The 24,671-nt window shown below is 36.4% G+C and overlaps 3 protein-coding genes, 1 long non-coding RNA gene and 1 pseudogene across 4 annotated transcripts; 4 read left to right on the top strand and 1 right to left on the bottom strand.

Moving 5' to 3' along the window:
* The first annotated feature begins 1,093 nt into the window (after positions 1–1,093).
* Positions 1,094–3,950, top strand: LOC109146492 (2-haloacrylate reductase-like). The gene is made up of 7 exons (XM_019294143.1): positions 1,094–1,173; positions 2,154–2,268; positions 2,339–2,568; positions 2,656–2,913; positions 3,035–3,251; positions 3,381–3,422; positions 3,590–3,950. Exons 1-7 carry the CDS (start codon positions 1,141–1,143, stop codon positions 3,598–3,600), a joined length of 906 nt encoding a protein of 301 aa, XP_019149688.1. The 5' UTR covers positions 1,094–1,140; the 3' UTR covers positions 3,601–3,950.
* A 491-nt stretch (positions 3,951–4,441) lies between these two features.
* On the top strand, positions 4,442–14,905 carry LOC109193899 (annotated as a pseudogene).
* Positions 9,019–9,763, top strand: LOC109193898. Its single transcript, XM_019344726.1, has 2 exons — positions 9,019–9,107; positions 9,271–9,763. Exons 1-2 carry the CDS (start codon positions 9,019–9,021, stop codon positions 9,746–9,748), a joined length of 567 nt encoding a protein of 188 aa, XP_019200271.1. The 3' UTR covers positions 9,749–9,763.
* On the top strand, positions 13,078–14,198 carry LOC109146493 (probable mitochondrial intermediate peptidase, mitochondrial). The gene is made up of 4 exons (XM_019294144.1): positions 13,078–13,139; positions 13,234–13,301; positions 13,438–13,573; positions 13,682–14,198. The coding sequence occupies exons 1-4, from the start codon at positions 13,104–13,106 to the stop codon at positions 13,721–13,723; spliced, it is 282 nt and encodes a 93-aa protein (XP_019149689.1). The 5' UTR covers positions 13,078–13,103; the 3' UTR covers positions 13,724–14,198.
* A 4,537-nt stretch (positions 14,906–19,442) lies between the features above and the next one.
* On the bottom strand, positions 19,443–23,418 carry LOC109193982. Its single transcript, XR_002056354.1, has 3 exons — positions 23,408–23,418; positions 21,386–21,390; positions 19,443–19,672 (listed from the first exon to the last, which is right to left on the bottom strand). It is a non-coding gene; the product is annotated as an uncharacterized LOC109193982 (long non-coding RNA).
* Between the last annotated feature and the right edge of the window lie 1,253 nt (positions 23,419–24,671).

The raw sequence follows: 24,671 nt of genomic DNA, 5'->3' as shown, positions 1-24,671 counted from the left end.
CGCCACTACGAACATGAGCCATAGAAATTAAGCCTTGTTGAATCTTCTCACGTACAAAATGACAATCTACCTCAATATGTTTGGTACGCTCATGGAACACTGGATTATTTGAAATGTGTATAGCTGCTTGATTATCACACCATGAGCTCGCGTAGGTGCTTGCATGAACTGACTTACCACACTGACTGGTAAAGCAATGTCTGGACGCGTAATGGTGAGATAGTTCAACTTTCCCACCAACTTCCTATATCTTTCTGGAAAGTCAAAGGCCTCCCCCTCACCAGTCACAAGTCTAACACCATGCTCCATAGGAGTCTCGCATGGTTTTGATCCCAACAACCCAGTATCATTAAGCAAATCTAGTACATATTTCCTTTGAGAAAGAAATATTCATCTCCGAGAGTGAGCAACTTCAATCCCTAGAAAATACTTCAACACTCCCAAATCTTTCGTGTGAAACTTTTCTTTGAGAAAAGATTTAAGAGCTTCAATCCCCACTGCATCACTACCTGTGATTACTATATCATCAACATAAACAATCAAGAGAATGCACCCAACATTAGTGTGCTTGAAAAAGACAGTATGATCACACATACTCCTTTGCATACCAAACTCAATAATCACACTACTAAACCTCCCAAACCAAGCTCGTAGTGATTGCTTCAAGCCATATAGAGACTTATGTTTGGAAGATGATATTTTCCCCTCTAAATTTTTTCCTAATACTTTCCTATGATGTCTTAAAATTATTGGTGTCCATGAATTGAGTGACCCCACCATCAATTAAAAAGAAAGTTAATTATCCCATTTGAAATTGTCATATAAGGAAGATAATGAAATGTATGAAATATAAAATTTGAGACCATACCGTCGGTTCTGGTTCCGATTCTGGATAATCTTGATGATAATTGATACTGAACCGGGGTGCAGAACCAGCTGACAAGCAACGTCTTCGACATGGGCCGTTGGTATAGGAAGTATACAATGGGCCGGCCCAAACACTCTTTTATGTGATAGTTGACAGTTGACATTTGATTTTATATTTAGATTGAATCTTCGTCTTTTCTTCCCCCCAATTTTGTTTCTTTTCGCATTTCTCTTCTTCCCCCAGTTTTTGTTCTTCTCGCCGGAAACACTACAATGGTGAAGTCTATTAGATTCGGTGATCATTGGGTACATCTCTCTCCCTTTATTTACTAAATACGTTAATTTTTTAAGTTAATTTTTCAACATTACTTCAAAAAGTAATGTTGAAATTTTAACTAAATAGTCTTGAAAACGTGAATGTGTAATTAGAAATATTATAGTGGTTCAAAGAATTGTATGATTTCTCAATTTTAATTTTCTCCTTCCCACCGGAAAGAGATTCATTAGTAATCTTGTTTCCAAACAAATTACAAGTCTATTAGGTGTTTAACAAGTGTCCACCACTACTTTCTACTCATTTTTTCTATTTCCAATAGAATCTTGTTGAATGATTTTCTTAAATGTTCCTGTGACTCAATTTTGGCTTGATCTTTGGAGTGAAGCCTTTTTCAGATTGCGTGCTTGAAAATTCTTATTAACTTGATGTGTACAAGATGTGACTCAATTTGGACTTGATATTTCTTTGCAAATGTATTCAGTCTTGCAGTGAATCCTTTTTCAGATTGCTCTTGTGAGTGCTTGAAAATTCTTATTAACTTGATTTGTACAAGATTTTCACCAAAGTAAAATTTTCCTGTGACTCAATTTGGACTTGATATTTCTTTGCAAATGTATTCAGTCTTGCAGTGAATCCTTTTTCAGATTGCTCTTGTGAGTGCTTGAAAATTCTTATTAACTTGATTTGTACAAGATTTTCACCAAAGTAAAATTTTCCTGTGACTCAATTTGGACTTGATATTTCTTTGCAAATGTATTCAGTCTTGCAGTGAATCCTTTTTCAGATTGCTCTTGTGAGTGCTTGAAAATTCTTATTAACTTGATTTGTACAAGATTTTCACCAAAGTAAAATTTTCCTGTGACTCAATTTTGACTTGATCTTTCTTTGCAAATGTATTCAGTCTTGGACATATATTTTCCTTGTTCATGTGACATTTAATTTGCTTGTTTTCACTTTGTCATCTTAAAACATCTGAATGTTAACTGATTCTTACTCCATTTGGTCATAGATTTTTAAGTGGGAGGACATTGAGCTAGGACCCCCAAAGGAAGGGGAGGTCCTTGTGAAATTTGAGACTCATGACATTAGCTTTCATGCTGTGGATTCCAATTCCTGTATACAAGGTTTGTTCTTTAGGATTTATAGTTTTTCTTTCCTTAAAATTTGAAATCTAATTCCTTTCCTTCATTACAGGTATTGGCGCCGTTGGTGTGGTCAAAGCATTGGGTTCGGGAGTAACTGGGATAAAACCTGGCGATCGTGTTGCTTATTATGATCCCTACCCAACGGGATTATATGTTGAAGAACAGATCTTATCTGCTGACAAAGTGGCTCTTGTTCCTAGGCTTGTTCTCACTGATACAGCAATGTCCCTGCTTTTGAAGGGGATGATGACGCAATTTTTACTTTGCAGTTGCTTCCAGGTTTGCTATTCCTCAACGTTTATCCCTGCTTACATATTGAATTGTTATTCTTCAGCTTTCTCATGCTAGCTTTCATGAAAATTTCAGGTTAAGCCTGAACACATGGTTCTGATTCACCCTGTAGCAGCTGGAGTTGGCTCCATTATGTGCCAATGGGCAAAAGCTATTGGGGCAACAGTCATTGGCACGGTCCTAACTAAAGAACAGGCCGCCCAAGCTAAAGAGTATGGTTGCCATCATACCATACTCTACAAGGAGGAGGATCTTGTCTCCCGTGTTGATAAGATCACGTCCGGACAAGGAGTGGAGGTTGTGTATGACTTTGTTGGACAAGAGACATTTCAGGTATTATATTCTCACTTTCACTATTATATTTGTTAATAAATGGCCTCAAAACTTGTTACTTAGTTCTTGTTTGAAACTTTTGTTTTTTTTCTTTTTGTTTTTTTTTTTTTTTTTAAAACAGAGATCCTTGGACTGCTTGAAAACTCGTGGCTATATGGTGAGTGTTGGACCTTCATTGCCAGATCCTCTGCCTGTATCAGTTCTTGCAGCAAAGTCTCTATTTTTCACCAGGCCTTCTTTGATACATTACGCAAGCACACCCAAGGAACTGAAAGAATGTATTGGAGAGGTACTTTCGAATGTGGAATTGAGTGTGCTAAGAGATTTAGAGCCTAAGAGTACGTGCCATTCATATATTCTATGCTTTCTTGCTTTCTTCATCAACTGCAAACTTTGGCCACTGACTAATGCTTGCAGCCAATGACTATTGCTTAGCAACTGATTACTTTTTTATATTTTACCTGCAGCAAGTCCACCACTGTCAGCTGTCCAGCACTCTTGTGGCTTATGTAATTCTCTTTGGCTTTTTTACTCTTTTTATTATTATTATTATTATTATTATTATTATTATTTTATGTAATTATCTTTGGCTTTAAGTGTAAATGACTAAATGTTCCCTATTGATTTTATTATTCAAAATGCTGAGTCATGGTTATGCCATTTTTAAAAATTGCAGCTTCAAATTAACGATCAACGGTTTGAGGATGCAGAAGAGATGGATAGCGATGATCATAACCAGCAACACTGAGCTGTTACAGACCCAAACATTTGCATTCTCTAGTACCTGTACTGTTATACGCTTCTGTTTTGATGTAATCTGTTTAGACGTGGGACTTTTGTGTATATTTGAGTTAGGAACCATGTAGGTTTTCACAGGTCATGTTTGACAGAATTGACCTTAAACAATTATCCTTCTTTGTTACACATGCACGCTAGAATCTTGTGCTATGATGACATCCCTATTGAATTGAATTTCTGCACCCTAATTGTTTCTGGTATTAGGCAGTTTGAACATGTAGCAGATTCTTTGGATGTTTGTCTTCGATGGTGTCAAAAATTCATTCTATTGACAGATTCTGCCCCACGTGCTAATGCATTTCTGAAAGCAAACAGACCTTTAGACCTGATGATTTGTTATACTGAAATCTAGGATCATATTTGAATTACCATATATTAAATAGCACTCGATTATTCTAAAAAAAACAAAAAAATGATAGCGAGAGAAGAAGATTTTTATTGCTCCATTCCTTTTTTATTTGAAAAGTATCATTTCATTTTTCCGTTATATTAAAAAAGAGAGAGAGAGAGAGAGAGAGGGAGAGAATCATTTGATATATTACTTACCAAAAAAGAGTATCATTTTATTAATTTATATTCTCATAATCCATAATGTGCTTCTATAGTCATTAACTGCAGATTTTCTGTGATCTTGCAATTCATGTGCTCACTATTCCCGTCCTCATTTCTCCATCACTTTGAGTGGGATCTTTATTTATTGGGTTCTCATTGTGCATTTTATGGGGCCTAAATTTTGATTGGTACCAAATTATTTGGCCAACTAGTAAAATATTTACACAATTTTTTGTTGCCATTAATTTTTTGGGCTAGCTTGCAGATTCTGGGGTATAAATCTTATTCTGCATTTTCTCTACATTCAACTATGGCTGCATCACCGGAAGTAGTCTTTTCCTTTAAGCACAAGATGAGCAAATCAGTTAGAGCCAAGGCTGACATGGTATTTTGTTCAAGCTTATACAGTATTTCCTGCAATTATTCTTGATGCATGTTTTGCAGAAATTATACTCAGAGCATGATGCTTTATGTAGGAATGTAAGGCAATTGAGGAGTTTAAGAGAGTGAAAAGTTGTGACCTGGGTGGAGGCTTAGAGCCATGGGATGAGGGATACTTCACGTGGTTGATGAAGTATTCTGCATACAACTTGAATTCCTAGGTAAGTGGAATGTCTTTGTTTTTTGTGAGTTCACAATAAATATATTTTATTTGTCTTCTCTATACATTTTGCCAAAATATGAAAATATGAAAGTTACTTGCAAAGATTATTCTTATACAGAGTATTTTCCTCTCTCAATCTTGTAGGCTGTGGCATCATATTTTCCTTTAGCACGATGTATAGAGGGCTTAGAGGTTTTGGTTGAGTCACTGTTTGGTGTGACATTTAGACAGATACCCCTGGCCCCTGGTGAATCATGGCATCCAGATGTGATAAAAATATTACTACATCATCCTAATGAGGTAATATTCTTTATAGAATACTTGTACTTCTTATGTACTTGAAGTTATATCTCTCATCAAACTGATTTTTCTTTCTAAATTTATTACAAAGGGTTCACTAAAAGCTCTCTACAGTTTTCAAAAAAAAAAAAAAAGAAGCTCTCTACACTGCTTTTCACCTAGCACATTTTGGAAGTCAAAACTCTTTGTTTTGTGTTACATTTTCGTGTGGGTTCATAGTTTATATCATCTTTTTAGATATGTGCACTTTCTCCCCAGAACACAACACTTGTTTTTGAAATCCATAACATCCCATTTGTGCCCATTTATCCTATTTACATGCATTTTTATATATGCATGATAACTTGCAGATTGTTGCTCTCATTTGTGATTTTTCTGGTCCAAGTTCAACATCAGTTATGCTTAACCAACTTGAAGTAGAAACACTTTTTCATGAATTCGTGCATGCTCTTCATTCATTGCTCTCAAGAACGGTATTGGAGGGACTGCCTCTATATTCTCCAGTGGACACTGTTTAAGCTTCATCGTTTTGATGAGTTTTACTTGATGATTGTTTGTCTAGGAATATCAACATTTTTCTGGGACTAGAGCTGTTCTTGATTCTGCTGAAACACCCTCAACACTCTTTGAGTGAGTATAACATACCTTCATTTCATCCCGATGTTTTAGAATAACAAAATCAATGAATGGAGCAAATAGTGTTGGTCCCAAAAGCCACCTTGTTGCTGATTGTTAATTGTGATGTCATTTACCTTGGTACCTAAAGGCACTTTGCATTGGACTATCGGGTTTTAAGGACATTTGCTAAGCACTACTCAACTGGTGATGTCAAACCAAAAGAATTGGTAGAATCAATGCTTGGAGCGAAAAGTATGTTTGCTGCAACAGAATTGCAATGACAGGTTTGTTGTTCTGGGCTTGAAATTGTTGTTTATAAACATTTGTAGAGTTTACTAATAGCAAGATTTGGAAAGCATTCACCTGCATATCTTCTTTTGTCATTTTATCAGATTTTCTATGCTTTAGTTGATCAAACACTTTTTGGAGAGTAGCCATCCTCAGTCAGAGATTCAATATCAATTGTTGCTGATCTCAAAAGACAACATACAAGCTGGAAACATGTGGAAGGGACGCATTGGCACACCCAATTTAATCATCTTACAAACTATGGTGCAGGTATACTGCATGCTGAAATATACAGCCAGTAATAAAACTGTCTACTTGTTAGCCTAAAGTTATATCTAACCATGGGAATTGATCATGTCTATGAGATATGGGATATAGCCTAAGTCATGAGATTTATCTGACTAAATTAAATTCTACAGGTTACTATAGCTACTTGTATGCAAAATGCTTTTCAGCAACCATTTGGGAAAAGATATGCCAAGAGGATCCACTATCACCGGCAACAGGTTCAGTTCTAAAGATGAAGTTCCTGCAGCATGGAGGAGCCAAAGACGCTTCTAATATATTGAATGACCTTGTAGGAAATGGTATTACAAGGCCTGCTGGTGAAGGCGTAATACCTGATGTCACAAGCCTCTGCAATATGTTGGAGCTAACCAAATGCTAGTACGAAGAGATCCCCCCACTTGATCTGCCAAGAGGGGTGGAGAAACTAGCAATATGTTGTCACATAGAGGTAACTCCAGCACTGCTTATACTGAAAACAACCTGCATCTTTTTATTAGAATGCAATGTGCACTTTTTATTAATGCCAACCATATGGTATGCCCCTTTCTCTGATATTTTTCCACTCTCCGACAACCCGAGTGTCATATACTTTGTTCTTTCTCGAACTTTTCAGCCTTACTGATAATGCTGGAATAGGTAACCTTCTAATGATACATTGTCTACTGCATATAGGAATCCTCAGGTTTTGATAGTCGTATACACCATTACACCCTATGGATTCACATAAAGTTAAAAGCAGAAAAAAAAAAAAAATTGAGATGAAAGCAACAGTTCCGGGTTGATTCCTGTTTGGTTGGCAGCATAAACGTTCTGATTTGGCACTTTCAGGAGAGCCCTTTTCCCAGTAAGCTGTCTTTGATGTCTCTTATTGCCGCAAAGTTGTGGTAAATTTGAGACTATTGAGCTATATCCTCAGACTAATTAACTCCTTTTGTCATTCTCGGCATCCCATTCCCCCTTATAGTGCCCCTATCAATCTCCGTCAATTCCAGAATAATATGCCTCCCCTCTCCCTCTATTGGTCAAAATTAGCTAAAATTTCTAATCCTGTCTCTGTCATCCGAACCGAATCTGATCTGGCTTTAGAATGGGGTGAGCGTGACCGAGCTATATCCTGCATCTATTCTGGCTTTTGACCCTATTCAACAGCTTTTAGCGATTGGGACATCGTGAGTAGGGAGCTTATTTCAGTGCAGTATTAGTATAGTATTGTCTATGAAGGGACATAGATAAACACCTAATAACACATGGATAAGCAAGAAGTTTGCCTTTTTCTAGTAATTTAATTTATTCACTTGATAGTATTTGATGCTAATGATTTGTCCCAATAAATGAATGTGCTACAATGTGTTATATACTGTATATATTTGTACTATATGTACTCTGCATTACCAGCCAACCATGATGTCTTTGAGAGAAAGCTTGGAGACATCAAGTCAGCATTTGAATTCACGTACTTGCATGCATAATGATAACCATAACCACCATATGCATACCATTAGAAACAAATAATAGCTCTCCAGATCTTGTATTCTGTTCAAAATTATTGGCTTGATTTTTCCTGATAATTTTAATTCCAGGGATGGTAGGATTAAAGTTGTTGGAGGTGACAATATTGAAGGCCTTCTTGTATCTCCAAAGCCAGTGCCTTTCAAGAATTTGGAGGTTGGTGAGATAAAAGTACTGTGTACTTGTGTAGTGATATTTTAAGGTCTTTGCTGGAATTATCTTTTGGTATTAATAGTATGTTTTGTATGATTGGGTCCCTTATTCATCAGTTGATTCTGAAATTTGTAACAGACGAGGTTCTTTTTAAATTCTAGAACTTACTGATTTCCTTTATTTACAGTGCAAAACCTCCTTTTGTGTTTGCCAACTAATTATCATTTCTCTTGTGCTTTTTTCTTTTTCAGTTTTTGCAAAACCAAGGTTTCTTAGTGAGCATCTCAAAGGAAAATGATATTCAGGATTTCAGGTACTTTCCACTCCAGTCTATGCAATTTGAGCCATAGAGTACTGTTCTCATCAACTGGGTATTCTTATATTGCTTGTGGCCATCTCTTTATCTCCCCACATCCCCACCCCAAGGTTCAAGAACGATAGTACTCTGTTATTACTGACTGCCAGTTTCATTCAAATTCTGCAGGTCTGGGATCTGGCAAGCAGACACTTATCTTCAAAATTAAAGTGGGAATCAAACATAACTGCATTCTCTGTTATCTATGGCACTCATTACATGTAAATGGGTAGTGAAAGCCAAAATTGTTTAATTTATATTTACTCCATCCAAAAATCTTATGTCATTTATTCATTCCCTAACCATGTTTTTATTCTACAAACAGGTATTTAGGGGATGAATGTGGATATTTATCTGTGCTCAAATATGATGCAGAGGAAAGGAATGTTGTACAATTGCCATATTATGTGCCTCCAAATCTTGTAGCTGGTATTAGGGTGACTTGATTACTCATCTACATTATGTACTTAAATAGAGCTTTTTATTGTGGAAATTTCATCCAACAGCTAGGACCTGGTGTTTGTTTTAGCAACTTTCATAAATCTTCAAGTTCTTTTGGTCTGGACAGCTTTGCCTTCATTTTTTCTCAGGGTTGGGGGTGAAACTTCTTTTACTTTACCATTGTTAAAAAAACAAAAGAATGTATGAATTAATTGATGCAAGTTCAATGCCCGACCAACTACTATCTATTGTTGGGTTGCTTCCCCATCCTTGTTCATTTGGAAATAGGTAATAAATAATAAGTTTTCCTTTTCATGATTTTCTCGTTTTGAAAATGTTTATATATGGAGTGCTAATTTGGCAAGCTTGCCACACTTGATCAAGTTTTACTGTTTTAAAGCAGCAATAAGCAGCATAACTTCTTAACCTTTCCTTCTCTATTTGTTTACAGAGTCCTAATTGCTTATGAAAATGGATTACTTATTCTCTGGGATATTACAGAAGATAGAGCTGTTTTTGTTAGTATTCAAAACCATCTTCAACCAAAGGAAATTTTTGTTTGTACTCAAACAAATATGAGCACAGTGCATGCAAATGATTCCAAAGATCATGACCAAGAAGAAAAGGAAATAAGTTCCCTTTGTTGGTTGTCCTCTGATGGATCAATTCTTGCTGTTGGTTATGTAGATGGTGATATTTTCCTATGGAACTTATCTGTGCCAGACTGTAGTAAAAGCCCCAAGACTGAAAATCTGTCTAACAATGTTGTTAAGTTGCAACTATTATCAGGAGACAGAAGGCTTCCTGTTACTGTTTTGCATTGCTCTGCTAACAGATCTCAAAACAGTTTAAGAGGCTACCTTTTTGTCTATGGTGGTGGTGAAATTGGAGCTGAAGAGGTTTTGACGGTATGCACCATTCTAACGTAACCTCTCACTCGTCTTATATTGCCTTAATGTATTAACTTCTGTTTAGAAATATAGCTAAATCTCTCATCGCCTTCCTTAGGTCAAAACATGTTGCATTGTGCATCAAAATTTAGCAGTACCAGCTAAATTTGTAGGCAGTCTGCCCAAAGACTAGAGTATTAATGGGAATAATGGGTGAATCTAGTTAAAAAATAAAAAAGAATTGGAAGTCATCATTTGTTTTCCCTGCTAAACTAAGGAAAAGGTTGAATTTCTATTGGATGTGTTCTATGGAGTATTTTGTTTTGAAACTTGTAACTTGTCATCTTATTCTTCCCTTTTAAATGCCATGCTTTGCAATTCAACCCTCCGTTTCATTTTACCCGTCTTACTTTCCTTTTTAGTTTGTCCCAAAATAGTGTCATTTTTCAAAGTTGAACATAACTATCATTCTACATTTTTCAATTTATCCTTTTGACTTTTCAAATTTCTAGAGGTAAGTACAATTGTACTTTGTACAAATAACACCTACTTTTGAGGGAAAAAATTGGGAAGTTAGTAACATTTGTTATGTTGTATTGCGAAAAGCAAATGAGACATTCAATTAGAGCATCCATAATAGTGAAAATATTTTGTGATTTTTGAGAAGTTTTTTGTAAGTGTGATTAGGAAAGAGAATATGGGAGGGGAGAGAAAAAAGAAAAAAAAAATAAAGCAAAATTGATTTTTAAAAAAATTACTACGTATTAAAATGCACTGTCAGGCGTGCTTGATGCGCCACAGGGCGCGTGCACTGCACGTGCCCGTGTGGCCATAGTATGTGCGCGAAACGTGCATAGCGTGATTTTTTTTTAATTAATTAATTAATTTTTTTTTTTTTTTTTGACGTGATTACTGTTCCAAAAACCATATCTTGCCGGGGCTACCCAATCTTCTCTCACCACTTCTCTTCCCTCCACATTTGGTTTCTTCTACACTCATCACACACAATGCACATCATGGCTTATTCGTTAGGTCTTTCTGATAGTTTTTTGCCATCCTTCTGCACTGCATATGCATTCATCTTTCACTTTTTGAATTTTGCCGCTGGTCTACCATCTACTTGACTGAATACTTACAAGATACTTCTCTATGACTATTTTTTTTATCAGGTTTAGTACAAATATTGTCACTGACCCAGGTCAAGTGGATATATTTCCAGCTTCATGAGTTTCTAAAACTTGGCACCACCTTGTCAAGCCTATCTATCGTTTTCCAAGGGGTACCTCCAAGGAATCCGTATGGTCTAGAGACAGCGTGAAGGAGAAGGGCTTTAGGTTGGTAACTTCACCAAACAGTTTGCAGCATGTCCTTCAATGTGTATCAGATGCCGAGGTAACATTTTGAATTTTGATGCAGTTCTAAATAGTTAATTGCTATTTTTCATGTCCACATCCTTAAATTTCTCTCTTAAACTGAGTGAAGGACAGCCTACTTTTTTTGTGCATGCCTGGGTTATTAGAGACAATCAACCTACTTTTCTTTGTACAGCATTTCATTGTGCAATAATTGGCGTCTTTTTTTTTTTTTTTTTTTTTTTTTTTTTTTTTAAATTTTATAATGCTTGGTTCACAAATTGGAGCAAATGGCAGTTTTTTTAACCCTCTGTTTTGAGGCTCTTTCATAAGCACATGCCAAGTGCCAAAATTCCGAACCCAAGTTAACATGTCCCATGCTCTGAAAGGAACACACTCAATCCATATTATGCTTTGGGGTTTGGTTGAGAAAGGAAATGAGAAAGATACCACTAACTGAAGAAGAGAAGGGAAAGAATATACAATGACGTGATTGTGCTGGTACCATTAGGAAAGAAATAAATTATATTTGATAAGCAGAACAGAATTTGGAAATGGAAGAGTTGCTTTAGGACCTCAGTCTTAGCAACAACTTTACTGGAGGCTGTAAATTTAGTTTTAACTCTCTGTCTGCCACTAAAATGAAGCACAATCTGCTCTTTGTTCCTTAAATCTTTTCTATCTTCTTACCCTTCACCAGCATGTATAACGTTCAATATCCTTTGCACTGAGCCACTGTAACTAGATGGAAGCTAGATTACCACATTGTTTATTATTCCATCTATTTTGTCAACTTCAGAAATGTGTACAGGTTAGGAAGATGGCATATTTCCAGGGAAATTCTGCCCCACGCACGAATCTTGAGGTTCTTGATAAGCTTATTGCTGCTTGCCACAAATTTGCTCAGGTTGCATTTCTAAAAGCAAACAGACCTTTAGACCTGTTGATTTGTTATACTGAAATCTAGGATCATATTTGAATTACCATATATTAAATAGCATTCAATTATTCTCTCAAAGAGAGAGAGAGAGAAGATTTTGATTGCTCCATTCCTTTTTTATTTGTAAGTATCATTTCATTTTTCCGGTATATATATTTAACAAAAAAAAAAAAAAAAAAAAAGAGAATCATTTGATATATTACTTACCAAAAAGAGTATCATTTTATTTAATTTATATTCTCATAATCCATAATCTGCTTCTATAGTCATTAACTGCAGATTTTCTGTGATCTTGCAATTCATGTGCTCAATATTCCCGTCCTCATTTCTCCATCACTTTGAGTGGGATGTTAATTTATTGGGTTCTCATTGTGCATTTGGTGTGACATTTAGACAGATACCCCTGGCCCCTGGTGAATCATGGCATCCAGATGTGATAAAAATATTACTACACCATCCTAATGAGGTAATATTCTTTATATCTCTCATCAAACTGATTTTTCTTTCTAAATTTATTACAAAGGGTTCACTAAAAGCTCTCTACGAGTCTACGCTGCTTTTCACCCAGCATATTTTGGAAGTCAAAACTCTTTGTTTTGTGTTACATTTTCGTGCGGGTGCATAGTTTATATTATCTTGTTTAGATATGTGCACTTTCTCCCCAGAACACACCACTTGCTTTTACTTTTTACTGTTAGTCTTTACCACCCTTTTATGCTTGAACTGATCCATAACATATATATGTCAGGGTGAACTGGGCTACTTATACCTTGATTTGAAATCAAGAAAAGATTTGTGCCCATTTTGCTACCAGAGGAGGACGTCGCATTTCTGAGACAGAGTACCAACTTCCTGTATGTAAGATATTTATTCTACTCTTTTTTTCATTATTAATATATTTTATCATTTAGACTTGTACAACTATAGCTTGAGCTTTTTTTTTTTTTTTTTTGGGGGGGGGGGGGGGGTGGGTGGGGGTCCTATTTACATGCATTTTTATATATTCATGATAACTTGCAGATTGTTGCCCTCATTTGTGATTTTTCTGGTCCAAGTTCAACACCAGTTATGCTTAACCAACTTGAAGTAGAAACACTTTTTCATGAATTCGGGCATGCTCTTCATTCATTTCTCTCAGGTACGGTATTGGATGGACTGCGTCTATATTCTCTAGTGGACACTGCATAAGCTTCATCATTTTGATGAGTTTTACTTGATGATTGTTTGTACAGGAATATCAACATTTTTCAGGGACTAGAGCTGTTCTTGGTTTTGCTGAAACACCTTCAACACTCTTTGAGTGAGTATAACATACCTTCGTTTTATCCTGATGTTTTAGAATAACAAAATCAATGATTGGAGCAAATAGTGTTGGTCCCAAAGGCCACCTTGTTGCTGATTGTTAATTGTGATGTCATTTACCTTGGTACCTAAAGGCACTTTGCATTGGATTATCGGGTTTTAAGGACATTTGCTAAGCACTACTCAACTGGTGATGTCATACCAAAAGAATTGGTAGAATCAATGCTTGGAGCGAAAAATATGTTTGCTGCAACAAAATTGCAACAACAGGTTTGTTGTTCTGGGCTTGAAATTGTTGTTTATAAACATTTGTAGAGTTTACTTGTAGCAGGATTTGGAAAGCATTCACCTGCATATCTTCTTTTGTCATTTTATCAGATTTTCTACGCTTTAGTTGATCAAACACTTTTTGGAGAGTAGCCATCCTCAGTCAGAGATTCAATATCAATTGTTGCTGATCTCAAAAGACAACATACAAGCTGGAAACATGTGGAAGGGACGCATTGGCACACCCAATTTAATCATCTTACAAACTATGGTGCTGGTACACTACATGCTGCAATATACAGCCAGTAATAGAACTGTCTACTTGTTAGCCTAAAGTTATATCTAACCATGGGAATTGATCATGTCTATGAGATATGGGATACATAGCCTAAGTCATGAGATTTATCTGACTGATTTAAATTCTACAGGTTACTATAGCTACTTGTATGCAAAATGCTTTTCAGCAACCATTTGGGAAAAGATATGCCAAGAGGATCCACTATCACCGGCAACAGGTTCAGTTCTAAGGATGAAGTTCCTGCAGCATGGAGGAGCCAAAGACGCTACTAATATATTGAATGACCTTGTAGGAAACGGTATTACAAGGCCTGCTGGTGAAGGCGTAATACCTGATTACCTGATATCACAAGCCTCTGCAATATGTTGGAGCTAACCAAATGCTAGTACGAAGAGATCCCCCACTTGATCTGCCAAGACGGGTGGAGGTAACTATAGCACTGCTTATACTGAAAACAACCTGCACTGTTTTACTAGAATGCAATTTGCACTTTTTTTTTTATTAATGCCAACTATATGGTATGCCCTTCTCTGGTTTTTTCCTACAACCTGCATTTTTTTTTAAAATTAGAATGCAATTTGCACATTTTATTAATGCCAACTATATGGTATATTGGTATGCCCCTTTCTCTGATAATTTTCAACTCACCGACAGCCCGAGTGTAATATACTTTGTTCTTTCTCGAATTTTCAGCCTTACTGATAATGCTGGAATAGGTCACCTTCTAATGATACATTGTCTACTGCATACAGGAATCCTCTGGTTTTGATAGTAACTTTACATGAAGGGAATTGATACTCTTATACACCCCATGGATTCACATAAAGTTAAAAGCAGAAAAAGCAAAAAAAATTGAGATGAAAGCAACAGTTCCAGGTTGATTCCTGTTTGGTTGGCAGCATAAACGTTCTGATTTGGCCTTTTCAGGAGAGCCCTTTTCTCAGTAAGCTGTCTTAGATGTCTCTTATTGCAGCAAAGGTGTGGTAAATTGACACACTATTGAGCTATATCCTCAGACTAATTAACTCCTTTTGTCATTCTCGGCCTCCCATTCCCCCTTATAGTGCACCCATCAATCTCCGTCAATTCCAGAATAATATGCCCTCCCCTCTCCCTCTATTGGATGATCCAATTCCAGGTCAAAATTAGCTAAAATTTCTAATCCTGTCTCTGTCATCCGACCCGAATCTGATCTGGCTTTAGAATGGGGGGAGCGTGGCCGATGAAGATTGGTGGCACTAACCCATCACTAATTAAAGCTGTTAAGTGCATCATTATATCGGTTTTATTGGCAACGCAATCATTTTTGTCTCTTTATAATCATCATTATGGAAGTCGAATAGCGGTTCAAGTGAACCAAAAAGGGGTTTATATTTCATACATTGAGTTAATGTCATATGGGATTCTCTGAGTATAGGGATTTTGCCACGTTTAATCTTAAATGTTCAAATTAACTATTCGTGGTCCAAGTTAACAACCCTTAGTTCTTTAATTATCAAAACTTAATAAGCCATGGTCCTTCCTGACTGGTTAAATTTTAAAAGTTGAAGGATCATAAGTAGTTAACTTGGACTGTGGATAGTAACAATTTGAAAGTCAAAGGTCTACATGTAGTCAATTTGAAAGTTACGGACTAAATCACTATACTAGGAAGACCCCATATGGTATTAACTCTTTATACATATTTTTTTTTGAAGGGAACTCTTTATACATTTAATAAGAGAAGTTGAGAGAATATCTCCAAATTGTCTGTTTATAATCATTACAAAAGTCGACCAGAGATTCAAGTGGAATGAAAAGAGTTTATATTTTGTGATTTGAACAAGAGAGATTTCCAGGTTGCTGAATTTGCTAATATTAAGGAACAACTTGAAGTTTTAGAAGATAGACTAGACTCGATGGTGCAACCTCGCTTGACAGATGCATTAAGCAATCGGAAGGTTACTTTAATTTCATATTTTCCCCTTCCCTTTTGCAAAATATTTCCAATTCACAGTCATTTGAATCCACATATCTCCTTGGAGACTGTAGAAAAGGGACATAAATTGAAATCCTTGTTTCTAGGTTGATGTTGCCCAAGAAATGAGGAGTAATCTCAATAGAATTGGGAGATTCAAGTCATTAGAACTGCAATACTCAAAGGTCCACCTCAAGCCTATAAAACATCTTTGGGAAGATTTTAGGTAGTAGTCCTAGTTAACTCTATTGCCTCCATCCAAATATGTCACAAATTTTGATAGACATGGGTTAAGAGTTGGGAGGCTTTTAAATCATAAAAAAATTCTGTTTTAAATTTGAACTTGAGTTGCTCATGTCATGATGACCTGGAAGAAAGTTGGTTGTGACTGTGTCAGTGTGTCAAACATTTGAGGACATCTCAAAAAGCAAGGTGTCACATAGACAAAGGGAAATTGCACAAATGCATTTTCATGGAGCTGTTTAATTCTTAAGGAAAAGTCAATATTTGTCTGTTGTTTACTTTGATTGATGGTGTATGTAAATCATTTTTCAGCCTCTTGTTTAAAACAAATCACGCTCTTCTAGTCACCAATTTTAGCATATTCTTTCTTGTTTTCATGTAAATGATATTTGGCTATGTAAGCAAGGATTTGGAATGCGAGTAGTGGAGCAAGTATGGATTTGTAAATAGAAACCTATATAAATATTATGACCTTTATTAAATGATAGATGAGCATGTGTCCTCTCTAATTCATCATCCGTATGGCATCCAAACATACTTGTACTATATTTTGCTAAGCATTTTCTATGATCATAGCTAAGATTCTGTCAAAAATTCAGGTATCATAGACATCTCAACTGGAGATTTGTCAAAAGGTGTCAAGGTCCAAACCAAACATCTGGATGCCTTAATTGAACTTCACAATACAACAGGGAGTTTCGCTAGGAATATCCAACACCTATTCTCAGACACTGACCTTCAAGTTATGTTGGATGTTTTGAAAGCCATATACCATCCTTTTGAATCATTTAAACGACGGTGAGCACATATGAAGTTTATAATGGCACATGGTTTTGCTGAAGCATTCTTTTGGGCATCCTGCTTTTAAAGATTTTTCTAGTTTTCTAGACAACAATTTTATTTTATTTTATTTTTTTCTCAGAGGAGCTTTTAAATCTATCATCTATCATCATATTAAAAGGTGTAAAGAAGTTCTTTTGCCCCTACTTGTTCTTGGTCTTGAGAAATTAATCCTTTAAAAAGTTTTTCATTGGACAGAAGTGTTGTTGTCATTAGAATATATGTGCTTTTAATTAACTCTTAGTTGTAAACATGAAATTTGGAGGCTCGAATGTATCTGCTTTTAATTAACTCAGCTTCCAATTTGGCTCTTGTGATTAAGATTTTATCTGGTGATTGCTACATCTATCGTTGTTGTACTTAACCATGGAATGGAATTGGATGGATTTGTAAGTTTGTTTCAATAGATTCAGCATGCTAGGTGTGAAATAGCCAAAACAGGATCTTTAAATATACATCATACAATTATTCTTTATTGGCTTTCTGAACTAAATGTTCTTGCATTGTGTGCCTGTTTGATCTGTTCTTAGGTATGGACAAATGGAGCGTGCCGTTCTCTCTGTTGAGATTGCAGGACTTGACCTCAGAGGAGCTGCCATCACTCTTGTTGGGGTTCAGGGAGTTGAACTTAGTGAAACAGTTTGAAGGATGAAAGAGTGTATCCCACAAATCATTTTACTTCTTGAAGCTGCTGTAGAGAGATGCATTAATTTCACTGGTGGTTCTGAGGCGGATGAGCTTATTCTTGCTCTGGATGATGTTATGCTACAGTACATTTCCACTCTGCAGGATAATTTAAAATCACTAAGAGCTGTGTGTGGATTGGATGCTGATGCTGTTGGTTCAAAGAAAGAAATGGGATCTGACAGGAGGGAAGGAGCTTCCAACTCACGCAAAGTTGACTTCATGTCAAATGAGGAGGAATGGTCATTTGTACAAGGTGCATTGCAAATTCTCACGGTTGCTGATTGTTTAACCAGCAGATCATCTGTCTTTGAAGCTTCCCTCAAGGCTACCCTTGCCAGATTGAGTACAAATTTATCTTTTTCGGTATTTGGTTCAAGTCTTAATCAGAACCAGTCACATGCGGCCAATGATGATGGAAGTGGACAGGTAGCTGTGACCGGAAGGGCTGCCTTGGATGTGGCAGCTGTGAGGCTTGTTGGTGTTCCTGAAAAAAGCTCGGAAACTTCTTAATCTATTCGAGCAGGTAGTTGGGATAGAGAAAGCTGACTACCTTCCTCAGAGTTCATGCCAATATCTTTTTTTTTTTTTTTTTTGGTTAAAAATAAGTACCAGTGCGTAGTCATTTATAAAAATTTATATAACTTCGTGTATCTTTTTACTATTTTTTATATCTAAACTACTATGTTTATTTTTAAAAAGAGTTATTTTCCAAAATAGTCCCTAGACTATCGCATATTTTCAATTTTACATTTTGACTTTCTATTGTACCCAATGTGGTCTCTTGACTTTTAAAAATTAGGAAAAATGACATTTTTGGCCCCTCAATTGTTTTACTTTTTGAAATTTGGCCCCTGTCAATTGATTTGAACAAACTTAGTCCTGCAATTGTCCATAATATACCACATTTAGTCCCTGATTTTATATAATTATAAACTTTGTTAATAATTCTTTTTTCATATGGTTATATTTGTCAATTACTCTCCAACTTCATTCTCTCTCTTCTTAAATGTCCGTCATCTTCATCAAACATTTGATTTGCAAAGAACCCTAACTCATAAACAATCAAAATCAATAATTCCTCCACTCTCAATGACTTTTGGGAAGATGTCCAACACACCTACATGCTTTCAAAAGCAGCCAAGTATATGTGCTTGCGTTCTTAGACAAAAACATCATGGAGGTTTTTTTTTTTTTTCCCTTCGTGTATTCAAAATTATGGATTTTGCAGGGGAATAATGGGCGTAGATTTTGTTTTTGTTTTTTTTTTTTTTTTCAATGGATTGATTATGGGGAATAATGGTCAACGGAGATGCTTTGGTCAAGCAGTTCAAGGGCTATGTCTTCAAGATTATAAGAATCTGGGCATTGTAAGAAAAAAAAAAAAAAGTGGTATAACTGATATATGGAGAAGCCAAGCATGAAGCTAAGGGTCCAAAGAGGGCTCTAAATATTAGGAAGCTCTTCAACCTCTTCAAGGAAGATGATGTGAGGAAGTATGCTAACACAGTTGTACATTTACAACTTTGAGAAAAAGGTGAGCAAATCTCCTAATATACACAGGCTTGTGAATCCTCAAGAATTGCCAAAGCCAATTCAGAAGCTCAAGAATACTAGAAGCTAGACTCACAATAGCTTTTAACTCATTTATAATTGTTGCTTAAGCATTTTTGTTGTTCTGAGTTTTGGAGAGTTGCTTAACATATGAAATTGCAGTATACTAAGATTGTAGATTTTAGAGAAACAATTTTTTTTTTTTTTTAAAAGCAGAAATAAATTGTAAAAATGAACAAATAAGCTACATATACTGGGAAAGTGCTGAAAAAAGCTCTATGAAGATGAAGATGAAGATGGCGTAAATTGTGAAGAGGAGAGAGAATGAAGCTGGAGAATAATTAACAAATATAACCCCATGAAAAAAATTATTATCAAAGTTTTTAATTATATAAAATGAGGGACTAAGTGTAGTACATTATGAAGAATTGAAGGACTAAGTTTGTTCAAATCAATTGATAGGGGCCAAATTTTCAAAAGTAAAACAATTGAGGGGCCAAAAGCGCCGTTTTTTCCTAAAAATTATCTCAAATTGATCCTCTGTTTGTGAAACAACCGTTAATATTAGGGGTATTTTCGTCCATTCACCCATCTGAGCTCTTGTACTCGTATGGCCGCGCCGCATCTCAGCTATGGAGCTTTCTCGGCGTGTTCTCTGTCCTTCTGGATAAAGTTCGGCAGCTCCACACCACTCACACGCCTTAGTTTTTAGGCTTGGCGGAATCTTTTGGCCTCTGGCCAAACTCTGATTATGTCGATGATGTTTATAGTGGGGGTTCTGGACACTAGAATCTGGTCAAAGAGGCCCAACTTCTCCGACGAGGGGCTATCATCAGTTCCTTTCGGCTGGAAGGGTAAATGCGAGGTTGGTCCTGATTTTCTGGAGGCTTCATGTAATCGGAAGATCATCGGCGATTTTCGTTGGATGCGAGGTTGGTTGTGACTTCGATTTCGTTGACCACCGCCCCCCCGTCGATCGAGGCCTTGCATGGGCAATCGGAGTCCACCGTTGGAGTTAGGGATGCTGATCACCATCGCCCAATTTGTTGATCGCCCATCTTTTGGGCAGGATTGGTGGCTTGTGGCAGGTGGAGACGTCGCAAAACCAAGGCTCCGTACTCTCGGGTTCAAACTGCTCTTGGCCAAGGTTCATCATCTGACTAGGGTGCAAGTTAAGTCCATTATTCCTCAAGATTCTGGGATAGTTTCTGGCAGATTGGAACTCCATGTACTGGTAATGCGAGCTTGTCCTCTCATGGTGTTGCTAATCGGTCGGTTCATGCGAACTTGGCTGGTCATAGCTCCCATAATCCTCTTCGAGCTCCTTTACCGATGGTTTCCAATGCCGGAGTCCCGGGTTTGATTTCTGCTCGTGTTCACGAAGGCTTGCCGCCTCTAAGTGTTGGTTTCTCATGTGCAAACTTCTGTTGGACATACATTACCAACCATTCATTCTACTGATCGAGGTTTGGCGTTGGATGGAGGTGTTGTTAGAATAAATATACAATCAAATATACAGCCGGTTGTACATCCTCGTAAGATCATCAATGGAGTGGCGTAGCACCGCCTTACACGTGTCGAGCGCGCCGGAGATTCGGGAATCCTTGGCCGCGGCTTCCTCCTTGAAAATCAAAGCTCTATGATTCACGACGTTGATGAACAAAATGGTCAAATTGGGTGGAATGGACCAAAATACCGCCAACTTAACGACGGTTTGACATAAAATGTAACGGGGACCAATTTGGGATAATTTTTAAAAGTCAAGGGATCACATTGGGTGTAATTGAAGGTCGAATTGTAAAATTGAGAATGAGTGATAGTCGAGGGACCATTTTGAGAAATAACTCTTTTTAAAAATTAACAATTTAGTTATTATATTTAAATATTTATATTATTTTAAGTTTTAGTATCACTAATGAATTTTAATATTTTATTATGTGTAAGTAATTTAAATATTAATTTTTGAAAAAAAAAAAGTAATAAGATGATAAGTAGTGGTGGGTATCCGTAGTGGGCACCCGCACCCGGTGGGTTGGGGGTGGATTTTGAAAATGTCCACCCGATGCAGGTTGGAGGTGTGGACGGGTGGAGAAAATATGAGGTGGGTCGGGTGATGGATGTAGCCCTATTCGACCCACACCCGACACATTGTCATCCTTAATTACAGATTACCATATACTTCAACCTAATATGATTTATCTTATTATGTTCTTTTGTTAGCTAGGATCATAATGCGGACTATACCTAGAGTGTTTATATCTTTGTAATCCTTTATCAACTATGATCAAAATGCGAGCACATTATTTGATACGTACACACAAGAGAATAGAACTTCAAACTAAACTATACAAACAGTGGGAAAGAAACTAATTAAGTAAACGAGCAAATTACACTTTTGATCCTGTGACTATTGGGGGTGTGTTAATTTGGGTACGTGACTTTTAAAACTAACAATTTAGTCCTTTAACTATCATTTTTTAACAGATTTGGTCCTCCCGGCCAAATTGCCGGTGGAATTCGGCCGGAAAGATGTTCGAATTAATAAATCATATAATAGTGGGGGTAATTTCGTCTTTTTAACAGTACAGGTTATGTTCTTGATGAGAATAGGCCGCGTCTTCAACAATTCTAAGTACCACCCGGCCAATCCAGCCTTCGCCGCGGCCGCGGCCGCGGAGGAGCTACTCCGAGAGGAGAACGACAGAGAAATTATGCTGGGAACCGACAGCTCAACCTCCTTGGTCTTTTTGAAAATGGATTGAGGGAACTGAGAATACACTTTAGCTTGCTGGTGGCAATGATGAGTCTGGAGCTTCGACGCTCCGATCGAATCTACGACGGAGGATTCCTTCCATAAATGGTACAGAGATCGCCGGGCCTTGAAGCCATTTCTGAGGCTCATTTTTCTCAAAAGCGGAAAATTTACCAACCCCTTCTTGATTTTGGGTTTGGGTTCGGGAGAGGGAGAGGCGTTCTTTGAGTTCTAGTTGTGTAATGCTGAAAACTGGGAATGGGCTGCTAAGAAACGAAAAGAACAGAGGAGGACCAAATCTGATAAAAAGACAGAATTACCCCCACTATTATATGATTTATTAATTCGAACATCTTTCCGGCCGAATTCCACCGGCAATTTGGCCGGGAGGACCAAATCTGCTAAAAAATTGATAGTTAAAGGACTAAATTGTTAGTTTTAAAAGTCACGTACCTAAATTAACACACCCCCAATAGTCACAGGACCAAAAGTGTAATTTGCTCTTAAGTAAACTATTGTTCTATTCCCGTATAGTCAATACAATATTACTTTATTTATATCGGTATTTTTACATTAAGAGGGTTAATTTATGTTTCTGTTCCTTAGCTATTGAGATTTTTACTTCAAAATTGACTAGATTTATATCTTATTTTACATTTTTTGGCACATTTAATCCTCTAAAAACTATATTTTGTACCAAATTTGGTATTAGGCTAAGACTACAAGTCAAAGCATTATCACGAACGGTTTGAACAGAACCATTCACTATTAAAACCGAAACTATACAGTTAGTTCCGGTTAAGAACCGAAACCCAAATGGTTTTGGTTCCAATTTAGATACTCTTAATGGTTCGGAATTAGATGATTCCGGTTCCATAATCGTTTAAAAAAAATTGTTCAACACTTCAGTGTTCTAACAAGTTCTCAGTAAAAACGTCCATATTATCTTCAACACTTCAAAGTTCGAAGTCTTCAACCACGTACACTTCCTCATATAAATTATTAAATTGCCTACATAGTTGCACTACATTAAGTAATACTGATGGGGTGTTTGGTTGGATGTAGTTGGAACTTGTTTCCTTCTTTATTTTATGACAAAGCAAATTACAGTGTTTAGTTGGAGGGAATTGCAATTCCTTTATTTTGTTGAATTGTAATTCATGGGCACCCATGAATACAATTCAGTGATGGTGGAAAAATAAAAAATACCCTTGATCACCACCACCACCACCCGTGTGTTGCACGGACAAAGTTTATATATATATATATATATATATATATATATATATATATATATATATATATATATATATATATATGATTTGAAGTTGAAGCTTGAGTATACTATGAATGAATCATTAAAAAATCATAAGATGAATGAAGTCTAATCATCGTGTATGTTTACAATTCTAACTATTACAAGTATGTGAGTAGATGAGAAGGACTATTCTACAACCTTGCATGTACAAATAAATAATTTTTTTTTTTAAAAAAAAAAAAAAAAAAAACCTCATGCATATATAACTTTTATGCAACCTTTTGGATGCTAAAAATTTCATGGTCTTCTAAACCCAATCCAAAATGAAGGCTAACCCTCATTAATATCGACTATTGTTGAAGACTTATCCTGGTGAAGCACGCTATTGGAAAAGAATTGTATGTTAATTTTTAATGTGTATATGATTGTACTAGTATTTTATATGCGCGATGCGCAAAAAATATATGCCCAATATTAAAATTAAATATTAAAATATTAGTTATATTAATTTTTTTTTAATAATAGTGTGTGCGTGTGTGTATATATATATATATATATATATTATTGTATAATTCATATTAATATTTTTGAGGTAATTAAGAATTATAGAAATGATAAATTACTAAATATAACTATGGTAACATTTTAATTAAAACCTAAATGAATTCAAACTTACCATTGAAGGATGTAAGAAAAATATTGTGTATGCATGTACATGGTAATAATAAGAGTAGATACCCAAAATGGTCCATCGACTATAGCTAAATTCACAAATTGGTCCTCAATTTTTAATTTCAACCAATTAAGTCCTTAACTTTGCAATTTTAACACAATTTGGTCATTTGTCTATTTGACCGTTTGTTGACTGCGTTTTTTAGGATATATATGTAATTTTATGGTCCATCGTCGATTTTTTAAGGTTCTAGTTGCATTTCTAGACCGCAACACTGTTACATTTGAATCCACTGCCGGCGCTGCACCCCATGTTGGAGCGATTATAGCTTTTGATAGATAGATGGCCGAAGTTCCTGGAGTGGCTCTTCGAGAAAGCCGTGACTCCAAGCGATGTAGGCAAGCTGAACCGGCTCGGGATCCCCAAGCAGCAAGCGGAGAAGCACTTCCCCCCTCCGAAACGGCGCTGTCACCTCCAAGAGCGTTCTCTAAGTTGAACCGGCTCGTGATCCTCAAGCAGCAAGCGGAGAAGCACTTCCCCCTCCGAAACAACGATGTCACCTCCAAGAGCGTTCTCTTGAGATTTGCACGTGAAACTACATATATATCCTCAAAGATCGCCGTCAACAAACGGTCAAATAGATAGAAGACCAAATCGTGTCAAAATTGCAAAGTTAAGAACTTAATTGGTTGAAATTGAAAGTCGATGACCAATTTGTGAATTTAGCTATAGTCGAGGGACCATTATTTTGGGTATTTACTCTAATAATAATGTGGAAAGATAACAGAAGTTATAACGGCAAGGATATTTTTGTCCAAAAAATTATGTAGTACAACTTTTAT

This window comes from Ipomoea nil, unplaced genomic scaffold (assembly GCF_001879475.1).
Source record: "Ipomoea nil cultivar Tokyo-kokei standard unplaced genomic scaffold, Asagao_1.1 scaffold1932, whole genome shotgun sequence".
NCBI classification, from domain to species: domain Eukaryota; kingdom Viridiplantae; phylum Streptophyta; class Magnoliopsida; order Solanales; family Convolvulaceae; genus Ipomoea; species Ipomoea nil.
This window is presented reverse-complemented; position numbering and strand designations above follow the sequence as displayed.

Excerpts from the sequence above, each read along its gene's own strand:
- LOC109193898 (XM_019344726.1), top strand. The coding sequence starts at position 9,019 with ATGTATGAATTAATTGATGCAAGTTCAATGCCCGACCAACTACTATCT. Across the intron at positions 9,108-9,270 it reads CCTTGTTCATTTGGAAATAG|AGTCCTAATTGCTTATGAAA; the intron begins GTAATAAATAAT and ends ATTTGTTTACAG.
- LOC109146492 (XM_019294143.1), top strand. The coding sequence starts at position 1,141 with ATGGTGAAGTCTATTAGATTCGGTGATCATTGG. Across the intron at positions 1,174-2,153 it reads TTAGATTCGGTGATCATTGG|ATTTTTAAGTGGGAGGACAT; the intron begins GTACATCTCTCT and ends ATTTGGTCATAG. Across the intron at positions 3,252-3,380 it reads AAGAGATTTAGAGCCTAAGA|CAAGTCCACCACTGTCAGCT; the intron begins GTACGTGCCATT and ends TTTTACCTGCAG.
- LOC109146493 (XM_019294144.1), top strand. The coding sequence starts at position 13,104 with ATGAATTCGGGCATGCTCTTCATTCATTTCTCTCAG. Across the intron at positions 13,302-13,437 it reads ACACCTTCAACACTCTTTGA|GCACTTTGCATTGGATTATC; the intron begins GTGAGTATAACA and ends TGGTACCTAAAG. Across the intron at positions 13,574-13,681 it reads CAACAAAATTGCAACAACAG|ATTTTCTACGCTTTAGTTGA; the intron begins GTTTGTTGTTCT and ends TCATTTTATCAG.